At 53.3% G+C, this 11,021-nt stretch overlaps 1 protein-coding gene across 3 annotated transcripts; it reads right to left on the bottom strand.

Moving 5' to 3' along the window:
* Positions 1-803: 803 nt before the first annotated feature.
* Trib1 (tribbles pseudokinase 1) lies at positions 804-8,889 on the bottom strand. Of its 3 annotated transcripts, none has more exons than XM_046464863.2 (3): positions 7,770-8,889; positions 5,498-5,790; positions 804-3,159 (listed from the first exon to the last, which is right to left on the bottom strand). In XM_046464863.2, the coding sequence occupies exons 1-3, from the start codon at positions 8,127-8,129 to the stop codon at positions 2,694-2,696; spliced, it is 1,119 nt and encodes a 372-aa protein (XP_046320819.1). In that variant the 5' UTR covers positions 8,130-8,889; the 3' UTR covers positions 804-2,693. The 3 variants fall into 3 exon arrangements, with proteins under 3 accessions (XP_046320819.1, XP_046320820.1, XP_058441706.1); XM_046464864.2 differs by lacking the exon at positions 7,770-8,889 and adding an exon at positions 7,056-7,347; XM_058585723.1 differs by lacking the exon at positions 7,770-8,889 and adding an exon at positions 6,106-6,424.
* Positions 8,890-11,021: the final 2,132 nt, after the last annotated feature.

The following is an 11,021-nucleotide window of genomic DNA, read 5'->3' as shown; positions in this document are numbered from 1 at the left end:
CACTCTTCTTAAGAGGTGCTACACTTTACAATGTATTTTTTGTTTGTTTTTGCCATGCTGGGGACAGAGCCCAGGGCCTCGTGCTCGAACACTGAGCTATATATACCCCAGCCTTACAGTCTGTAAAGTGTTTTTCAGAATCGCTCGGGATGCTAATTTACTTTGTTTAGAGGACATTCTGAAGTACAAGTGAAATGAAGCTATAAACCTAATTTAAAAAAAAAAACTCTTTTCCAACTTTTGTGATATAAATGTCTCTTAGACAAATTTTCCTTGTTTTCATTTCCCTTTTACATTTATAGGAAAAGGGAAAAATATCTCTATTACCCATCTTATTTAGTTCTAAAGTAGGGGTGATTCTCAGCAGGAGGCCCCCCCTGAGGTCTTCTGGCCTCTAAGTGAACTTCCACAAAGCCGAACAAATTCTGTTGGGGACATGTAACATGGTTCTGGAGTGTTCGTAGCCTGTGTCAAATTCTCTAAGGCCCCTGGTCCAAAAAAGCCCAAGGGAATCTTAGAAACTGAGGTGCCCTCAAGCATTCTCCCTGAAACGCTTCTCCAAGCACCCACCCACTGGGTCACCCAAGCACCCGCCCACTGGGTCACCGCAGAGCACCAGCCACCTGAGTGAACCTAGTCACTGGAGTGAAAAATGAAGGGGTCCAGCCTATCAAAGGTCATCCTCAGTGGTCACTATCTGTCTAGTCTCCCTCCAGCAGCTCTGAGCCCTGAAATGGGAGAGCTTGGCATTCCCGGGACTGCAAAAGGCACAGGCAGATGGCACTAGCAGGATATCCACCACACCTTTTTTACGAAACCAGATTTATTAAAATTTCTCTACAAGTCAGCCACGGCCATTTCACCGTTCACATATCTACACATATACAGGAAGGATCTAGTGTTTCTAGCTGTCCCAGCTGAAGTCCCTGCCAGCTGGGTAACGTATCACAAGATACAACAGTCGCACAACCACCTGCACACGAGTGTGACAGATGCCGTCCTCCCTCCTCTCGGAGCCCCACAGCTCTGTCAAGGCCACCTCGCCGACAACCATTCACATTTCACGTGGTTCTAGACACGCAGGTTATTCAGACAGACACACACAACACGACAAGCCTCAATCGAAGACAAAAATCGGACATAGGTATAAAAGGTAAAATATATGTACAGAGTACACACATGAGGTATACACAGCATTCTTACAATGCAGGTTAGTAGTTCGCGTAGGCGTAGCCCTTGAAGATGCCTGCCTGGTTTGTGCCATTTCTTCAAATACAGTATATTTGTTTACCCGTTTATCCACCTGATTTCAGCACCGTCTGAGACAGCGACTGACTCTTCATCTGTCCTTGTTTTTTTAATGCAAGTTGAAGTCTCTCCGTGAAGCTCTACCTTTTGTAGGGAGTGAGTTTCTGTCTCTGGAAGCATTCAAACAGAGGTTGGATTCTCACCTGGGAAAGAAGCTGAAGGTGAGGATTTCTGCAGTGGGAGGTGGCAGCGAGAAGTTGGATCGGATGATTGTCAAAGTCCTTCCAACTTGAAATACCTGGGGCTCACTATTCACCCCAGCAGCCGGCTACACAGATGTGTAGTCAGAGAGTACCAACAACCCACCATGCAAAACCCCAAGTGCACCCAGGATGCCCACACAGGGCGGGGCACAGTATCATTCTGGAACTTAGTCTGGGAATCCTAATGCTGTCCAAAATTCACTTTCTTTAAAGCACAAAGAGGTTTACCCTTTGCTCCTGGGAGAGCGGGGTGGGGAGTCTCCTTTCTCTTCCTGGACAAAATGTTCCACCCTGAGATGATCTTGTGGGGGAAAATTAAAGGCTAAGCCCCAGCACACTAGAAGGAAACTGAAAATGCCAAAGGTTTCCAAGTGATCAAATTGTTTTTTTTTGTTTTTTAATGGCAGTCTCTATTGGAGCTCAGAGTTCTGAAATAGCCACGAGTTCCGCATTTTTTCTGCACTTTTCAACGATTAGCTGGCAAGTACTTTCATAGCTGCAGGGGGCAAGTTTCAAGGTCAAGGACAAAGCATTATTGCATGTGAGATGGGGGCAGGGTAGGAGTAGAGTGGGGTCAGGGTTCAGGCAGGCTCCTGAGCTCCTCAGTCTGCTCAGACAACAGAGCAGAGTCGTTGGTAAGTGTGACCATGAGGCAAAGACAGATGTCGCAACAAACCAAGAGCAAGAGCGAGCTTTCTGATGGGAGAAACTGCAGCGACAAGTCCAGCTACAAAGGAGTTTTTTTCTAAGACAGCAGGCTTATTGACCCAAGTGATCTGCCACCCCATTAAAACATGGTTATTGCCCAAAATGCCACTGGGTGACTTCCTGCCTTTCCCATGTGAGTTGTCAAGTTCATGACACTTGACCACACAGCGTGGGATGTCCACGCTACCCTCTTTGCCACCTTTGAAAGACACAGAACCCCCCAGATCTGACAAAGACAGAGTTGAGGGTAGTTGGTAAAGAAGGGAACGACTTTGCAGTTAAAGTCAGAGGGTCGTGCTGCTCAGATCAACAGTCACTCCTCCCCAACTGTGAGAGAGGGTTCCACGGTGAGTTCTGCGGAGACAACCTTGGTGCCGACCAGACTTCTGGCTGGCACCATGCGAGAGGGCCCGTCCATCTTTAGAAATGGAAATGCCATGAGTGAGAATTATGAGGTTTCTGAGGTTTTGGGGATTAGCAGAAGAAGGAACTCATGTCACTGTCCTCCTCGTACTCTGGAACAATCTGGTCTGAAGTTCCTATTTCTGAGTCAACATACCCAGGCTCCAGGGCAGACTCAAACCAGGGATGGAGTAAGATTTCAGGAGCAGTGAGTCTCTCGGAAGGCTCTCGTCTCAGGAGGCTGCGAATGAGGCACCTGGCTTTGGGGGAAATGTGGTCGGGAATGCAGAACTGTCCGCGTCGGATTTTGGAGAAGAGAGCACTAGGGTCCGAGTCATGGAAGGGGTATCGTCCGACCAAAAGGGTGTAGAGCATCACCCCGAGGCTCCAAACGTCCGCCGCCTTTCCGGAGTAGGTCCCGGTGGTGTTGAGGATCTCGGGGCTCACATAAGCTGGGCAGCCATGCTTGTCTGACAAAGCATCATCTTCGCCCTTGATGATGTGCGTATCTTCCAGACTTTCCAGTCTGAGCTGGGTTCTGCGGCGGAGAGAAACCAAGCTGTTATTTCCAGACCAGCTGCCATGAAACCCAAGGCCTTCCCAGGAATAGTGCCCAGGAATGCCATTTACCCCTTCATCCAGTAAGCAGTTCCCTGCAAGTACCCAGGACTTGGATTTCACAAACCAATACAAACTGCAATACATGTTTGCAAAGTATGGAGAGCGCGCCTGGGGTGGAGGGTATGATGCAAAGTCCCAAATAGTATTCATGATGCTAGAGCTTGTGAGAGATATCCTAATAGGGCTTACACAACTGACAGAGTTCACATTGCAGAAGCAGGAGCTCAGCTCAGGGGAATGCTGACATTTTCTACAAAAGCCATCTGGGGAGAGCAGTGTAACCTACTTCCTCAGAGAGGGGGCTGAGCATCCTACAAGCCCGTCTTCCCTCTAACATGACATCGATCGCTGAGACACTCGCTCTGCCCAAACGTCACTCATTATGCGCCATCTGTCAGTGCCGCAGCCCACACTGAACATACACACAGAGGAAACTCTGTCCACCTGGGTCCTAGCTGTGATAACCACGGTGGGAAAGCTCTAAGGTATGTTAATTGCATTTACTGGATGTTTCATTGCAAAGAACACTTAGCCTGGACATAGAGGTTACGTGAACAAATGTGGCTTGGGGGTTTGCGGGATGCTAGACACATGTGCCCTAGCACAGCACGTCCGTGTGCAAGCCATTTATTCTATGTGGGGGTCTCTGTCAAAGTAACAATACAGTCCAAAAAAGTCAAAGGCTCCCTTAAGAAACTTCTGGTGGCTCCTTACTTGAAATCAGCCACCCAAGTCTCCCGCATCCCCCAAAGCCCAAAGCCACGTGGGGGAACCTCTAATATCCGGTGGTGGCTTGCCTTTCTCTGCTTCTCTGAAATAACCCTGTTTCAGTAAGTCACTCATTGTGAAGTTAAATGCAAACATTTGGTACTGGCTGATGGGTCAATTCCTTTTCCTCTTAAAGGTCTGGTAGTGTTTTTTTTTCCCTCTTCCGGCCTTCCTGTTCCCTGGAGTGTAGTATACATGTGCTAACTTCAGTTTGTCCTCAGCATGACCTCCCTGTCGTTATGTAAAATACCCATTGGTTCTGTAAACGGAAAATATGACTCAACCCACACTGTCTGCCCCTGATTGGCTGCTGTAGTACTAAAACCCTGCACCTGTGCTGGTTACACGAATAGCGTCAGCCTGCCATTGCTTAACCCTCGGGTTTCCAAACTCTGTGCCCGTGACATTGGTCTGTGCAATGCAGATTTCAAAAGCTAGTAAGAAGGTTTGTAAGGCATGTTGCAGAAAAATGCATCACCGTGTCAAAGAACCATGTTCCAGGAATTGGACACTTCATTGCAAACAATTTGCTTTTCTTTGCTAATCAGTATGTTTCAATAATTATTGCAAGGTCAGATACAAAGTCATGCTTTATGGCAATTCAACCCTGTATTTTTTTGGGTGTGCTCTGGAGTTAAAGGTAAAAATGCACTGTTGGGGTAAACCCTGTGTGAACAGAAATAACAAAATAACTCACTCCCACCTCTACAATTCTACAGGATTACTGCTCTCTTTCCAAAAAGAGATGTGGTCCACCTCTTAAAATCAGGTATGGTTTATCTCATGCAGCTTTTCTGAAGTCTCCTATCCAAAACCTCCACTTCCAATCTTAGTGCCTCATTATTGTCTTTATCAAGCTCATCTTGTCCTGCATGAGGTCAGCCATTATCTATATTTAGCAATCAATTCTAGCCAACTTCCATTTATCATTCAATGTGGCTATTTTCTCAAGATGCAGTCAACTAGATGTCTAAAAGGTCACTAGAGAATGTAAAGAAAGCACGGAGGACCCAGCCAGAGATGGAACAGAAATGCATGTCAAGAAGGAGAGCTAAAACCTTAAGTACGAGTCTACCTAGCTTATCATACCTCCTAGGCATGACAAAACCATGTAGTGTAAAAAAAGATTTGACAGCTTCTTCTAGGAGTACTCTAAAGGGACAGGTGACTATCTGAACACCAGGAGGCTGAACTTTTGGGCTGACAATAATGGGGAATAAGCCTGATCCTGTGGGTAGAAGTGGGGAAGGCAACCTGTCAGCATGTGACATCCACAAGAGCACCAAGTATCCCCAGGCTCCATCCAAAAGAGTGCAGAATCAACCAACCTTGGTGGTGACTTTTCAGGAGCAGGACTTATAAATGCTTAATCTCGGAACAATGAGCCCTTGGGTTTGTTTGGCACCAACACACTGCACCTAACGGCACAACCTGTACCTTCATTTTGGTTCCAAAAGGCCACAGGAGGAGCTGTGGCGGCCGCTCACCTCTCCCCCGTGGAGAAGACGAACTTCCTAAGCTTCAGGTCCCCCAGCACAATAGCAGACTGGTGGCAGTGGGCAACGGCGGACACAATCTGCTTGAAGAGCCGGGCAGCCTCCTCTTCCCGCAGCCTCTTCCGGCTTCGCACGTAGGAGTGCATGTCCCCAAAGTCTCTCTCGAAGAACACGTAGGCCTTGGTTTCCCCAAGGATCACTTCCACGATGCCAGTGATGTTTCTGTGCGATGGCAGCTGGATGTAAGGCCTGATTTTGTCCTGGTAGTGTTTAATGGGAAACACCTGCAGAGAGAAAGTGGCCCATTTAGGGAAGCTAGAAAAGCAGGGACTGTCTCCCCAACCCCTTAGGGAGCTGGGCTAAAGTTCTCCAACTCTGGGCTTTGGATAACAGTGAGCTCCATTCATACATCCCCTTATCTCAGCCACATCACCGTATGCAGCCCCAGCTTCCCCTAACACCCTTAAAACCAGTCACACCCAGGGCTCCGCTCCAGCAAACAGCCAAAGGTACAGTCACACCCCATCATGCGGATAATCTGAAAGACCATCTTCCATACATGCTCTCATCGTCCATGAGAGCTAAGCCCCCAAACCCACTTCTGTGCTTCCATGAATGCAGATAATACTGTGGGTGCCCCAGGCTCCTCAGGGGCTGGAAAGCAATCCCCAAACATGCATGTTTCTCCTGCCAGCCCCAAAGGGTTCAGCACAGAGAGGGAACGGAGTGTGGTGACTCCGTAGCCTCCAAGGGGAAGCAGGGGCCGCAGAACATGCAGAGCTGTCATTAGTCAGAGGAACAGATGACTGGGAAGGAGAGACGGTGACAGCGCAGCCTTGAGCAACCTGCCTACAGCTGTGACTCAGGTGCAAGTAGCCTTGAGTTACATTCTCACCGGAGGGGAGGGCCCCGGAATGGTCTTTTTTCTTTTTTCTTTTTTTTTTTTTTTTGTTTCTCCCCTCCCACACACCAGCCCCACCCCCAGAGAGGGCAGCATCCCTCTAAGAAACCGGCTGGTCCCTTTAAGGGCCTTTTGTTCAGTCCAGTTACTCATATCCTAGACTCAACTGGAAATGGTGACACACGGGCTGTCACCATCTGGATTCAGCTATTATCTGCTCGGAGGAACTGGAAGGGGTTGCACAATGACCAGACCCACCCCACCTCTGAGGTGGCTGCGCTGGCACCAACTGGAAAAATCCCTCTGCTGCCCTTTCCTCCTGCCCCACCCACCTTAACCCCCCCAACACACACACACACACCTCCCAAAACAGCTCAGCCCCCAGTCACCCAGAAAAGATTTCCCCCTTTAACTTGGCTTGCTCATGCACTTGAAATTTCACGCGGGTGGACGGTAGGTGGCAGCAGCAAGCCCTGGGGGCTGGAGCGGGGAGAGGGGCGTCAGGTGAGTTGAGGGAAACCCAGAAGCAACTTTAACTGGGGGTACAAAAGAGCAGCCCGGAAGGTTCTGGGGGTGTCCGACGGTGAGAACCGTCCGCGTCTACGCGTTGCAGAAAGACCGGGTGGATCCTGCTTGTAGCAGACGTACCTCCTCCTCCCGGACGGGATCCCTTATTCCAAAAGGAAATCGTTGGCCAGAAAATAAAGTGAATGGAAGCGAGGGTTCCTAGTCAGAGTGGGCTTTCCAGCATTTCTACTCTGGCCCAATTCCCCGGATTAGCTGGAAGGCCCCCCACAGACGGCTCCCTTGAGAGGGCAGGGTCCTAGTTCCAGCGCGGGTTCAAGTCGGAATCCCCTGGGTAGAAGCCCGACACGATTTTACACCTACAGCTGAGCCAGGGTGCCGTGCACCTCCGGCAAGAGAGCTTCCAGCTGCTCCGAGCTCCGAGGAGGCACCCACAACAGGGCGTCTTTCCAGAACGGGCGGGGTGCGGGGGGGGGGGTCGAAACGAGGGGAATGAGAGAAGGGCAATGGCATGGCCCTGGAATCCATTTCAATTCCACAACTTATATGGAACGCCACGCGCTAGCTAAACTGGGCGCCAAGGAAAGGAATCCAGAGAGAAAGCAATTGAACCCGGCACTTCCTCTTGACCTCCGAGCCCCCATTATACCACCCCACAGGAAACCCTTCGATTTCCAAAAGAGCGACCCTGGCCAAATGAGGCCTTATGGAACTCAACCCACTTATCCGCCCTGTCCCAAACTCTACTTTGGGCGCGGAGAACCAGACCCCAAGCACCTTTGCCCACCACCCCGCCCCGCGCCCCGGATCCCCGCCGGGTCGGTCCCGGACGCCTACCTTGCAGCGCAGCTCGCGGCCGGTGTGGATGCATAGCGCCCGGGACACATGCTCGCGCTCGGCTAGGGGCAGCAGCAGGTAGTCGGCTATGCGGCTGGGCCCCGGTGCGCTCCCGGAGCCGCTGCCGGCCCCTGGAGCGGTAGGAGGGGGCTGTGGGCTGCAGGGCGAGCCGGGGGGGCTGAGGTAGTCCGGGGGACTGGAGCACTCGGAGAGGCGCGGGCACTTGGCAGCCACCGCCGCCGCGTCGTCGGAGTCCAGCAGGCGTTTGGCTGGGTTGCCCCGAGTGGCCGGGAGGAGCAGGGCCGGACCGCGGGGCTGCGAGGCGCCGCTCATGGCAGAGCGCACGGGGCCAACCCTCATCGCGTCCGCGGCCGGGGCGGCCCCGGCTTCGTACGTCCCCTGCTCCGCGCAGGAAGGTGCTGCGGGCTTGACGCCGGCGCTGCGACTCCTTCCAGCCCGCGGGATGGAGTTTGCAGATCCGGCTTGGCTCGGCCCCCAAGAGGGGCAAAGCGGGAGCTGCTTCTCCGCGCTCGCGTTGCACGCGGAGACCACGCTGGCCGCGAATGTGGGGGTCGAAGGCCGGCTCGGGTCTCCGGACCTCCGATGGCACCGGTTCGAGGCGCCTCGCTAGGAGCGGCCGCCGCTATTGTTGCCGAGGCTGCCGACCGTCCCGAAGACAGAGGTGGAGGCGGCCTGCGTTCCCGAGGTTCTTAGCCGTGAGGACAGGATCCCGCAGGCTCGGCGGAGCCACGGAGCAAATGCACTTCCCAAAGCAATTAGTCTCAAGCAAAAGCCGGAGCAACTTTTCCGTGGCGCCCGGGATCCTGCGCGCTCCTGGGCTCCGGGCTCGTGTGTGAGAGAGCGAGACGCGCTCGGAGAGAGTGACTGAGTGTGAGTGAGTGTGTGCGCCGCACTGATCCCGGCCAGTGCACTCCTCCTTCTCCTTTTCCTCCACCTCCTCCGCCTCCCGGTGACTCACGCTGTATACACACACACTCACAGGCCGGGCTGTGTAAACAGTTGGGAAGCCGGGTTGTGCAATGAGGTGGCTGCGACGACTCCGGCTCAGCCGCCCGGCTAGCAGTCACCGGAGCGGAGGGAGGAGACTTGGGGGAGGGGCGGTGGAGTTGGAGGTTGGGGGGATGGGGTGGCCCGAGAGCTGGGGATGCTCGGGGTAGCGCGCTCTCAGGCGCAGGTGGTGTGTCCCGGGCCGTCTTGGGCGCGCGCACTAGCCTCTAGGGCTGGGCTGGGCAGGAGGCGGTCGCGCGCCCTCCCGCAGGCCCGGGCTCCGCGCTGGAAGCCGAAGGGAGGGGGCGGAGGAAAAGTTCCCGTGACGTCAGGGTCCGGGGGAAGCGGGTGGAAGGGGCGGGGCTGGGGAAGGCGAAGCGACAGCTGATTGGTGCGCGCGCCTCATTCACAGCAACACAATGGGCTACGGGCGCGCGCACCTCGGGTCTCTGCACCCGTCGCTGGCCGCAATCCTGCAGTTACTCTTTTCGCCCAGGGGATCCCCCCACACTCTACGCCTGGGGCGCTCCTGTTGGAGCCGTGGGTGCCGTCGAGGCCCGGCTGCAGCCGGAGGAAATGAGGAGAGAGAAGGTGATGAGTTCCAGAATCAGTCATTCACCCCCACGCGGTAGTTCCGGGGAAGACCTGTGCGTGGTAGTGGATGTGGCTTTTTTTTTCCTTTTCCTGCCCCCTCCCATCTCTAATCCCCAGCGTCTGTTCGCTTCCACAAATAGAACCTTCTGTTGGATGAAATAAAAGCAAACACTGGGCCTTCTGCGCTGCTTCCACCTCCACGCCCCTCCCGCGCGCGCCACCCGCTCGGATTGCACGGAAATAGCTTCTCCTGGCTCCCCGGCCGCCCCTTCGCGGTGACTCGCAGAAAAAGCTTCCTGAGCCGGGGCCGGTGGGAAACAAAGGATGTGGGAGCGAGCGGAAGGGGCCCACGTGGCCGCCGGATTCCTTCCCCCTCTGCCTACTCCACATGCGCCTCAAGGTCTAGGGCCCCAGTGCAGCAGCCGGGGTATCTGAGTAGGTGGTTAGCGGGTGGGAATCATTCTGACCACAGCCAGGGATACTGCTTGCACCCGGGAAACCAGGCCAGGTCGCATGCATGCTCTCTAGCAACTGATTTGGGTGAGCTTGAAACCTGTGCCAGACCTTGTGTGGAGATCCATAAAAACAAGAATCTTTCTTGAGAAAACCAGGTCAGTTTGGAGTCCCTGGACGCCCAACATAGATAACTATTATCAAAGTCCTTCCTTGCACTTGCTGCTAAATACTTAGTTTTTTAAACCAGGTCACATCCCAAGAATAAATGCTTTTTCATATTAATTCTCCATTCATTCAACAAATGCTAATTAAGCATCTACTAAACGCTAGACTCTGGGGGCTAGCAGATGATTGAAATAGTAATAATAGCATCAATTGAGTCCTAGAACATGCAGGGCTTAGGACTTTGCATGCTACTTCAGTTTTATAACCACCCTATGGGATTATTCTCAGCCCCATTTCACAGAACAAATTGAAGACTTGTGGTTAAAAAGCTGTCCTCCAGTGGTGGAGCAGCCAATCTCTAAAGCCCTCATGAGAACTCCAAAGAGAGATGACAATTTGTGGGGAAGAGAGGAGTTGGTGGGCCCCCAGAAGGAAGCATTTGACCTGGGAGATGTGTGGGACTGTGAAAGCCACAGTGGGGGAGGTATGGGGGGCGGGGGTGGCCAGGCTGGCTGTGATTCAGGGAAGGGCAGGTTTATTTAAGGAGGGTGGCAGGCCAGGGCAGCTGCCAAGGGGGTGGGGAGCTGAGCCTGCAGAGGTCATTTTGGACCACATTGCAAAGGGCCTCAACCCCAGGCTGGGGAGGTTTGGCTTGGTCCTTTGGCCAGGAGGGAACCTTTTTGAGTTTTCGGCTTGTGTGCCAGAATCTGAGATCCACTGAGCTGCCTCTGCTCCTGAGTAGCCGACCCAGTGTGGCCAGCCTGTGAGCAAGTACCTCACCTCCCTCCCAAGCCTCCACCCCACCCGCAAGGCCAAGCATTCTCCCTAAAGTGTCCCTGCTTCTTCTCTCCTGCGGGCGGCAGGTCACTGGGACCACCAGATCTGTTTGCTCTCAGAGCCACCCCTCAGGCTCTGCTCGTGCTTTTGCCCTCTGGCTTCCTGGAGAGCTCGCCCTTGCCCCTGGGAAGCCCTGAAGGGATATGGCAGGCCAGAGGCAGACAGAGGCCGGCTTACTTCTTCCCTCCTCTC

This window comes from Marmota monax, unplaced genomic scaffold (genome assembly GCF_021218885.2).
Source record: "Marmota monax isolate L192 unplaced genomic scaffold, Marmota_monax_Labrador192_F-V1.1 WCK01_AAM20220418_F8-fsc00003, whole genome shotgun sequence".
NCBI lineage: Eukaryota > Metazoa > Chordata > Mammalia > Rodentia > Sciuridae > Marmota > Marmota monax.
This window is presented reverse-complemented; position numbering and strand designations above follow the sequence as displayed.

Coding starts and splice junctions, on each gene's coding strand:
- Trib1 (XM_046464863.2), bottom strand. CDS start 8,129: ATGAGGGTTGGCCCCGTGCGCTCTGCCATGAGCGGCGCCTCGCAGCCC. Junction 5,791..7,769: donor GCCGCGAGCTGCGCTGCAAG/GTAGGCGTCCGG, acceptor TTCTCTCTGCAG/GTGTTTCCCATTAAACACTA. Junction 3,160..5,497: donor GTCTTCTCCACGGGGGAGAG/GTGAGCGGCCGC, acceptor TCTCCGCCGCAG/AACCCAGCTCAGACTGGAAA.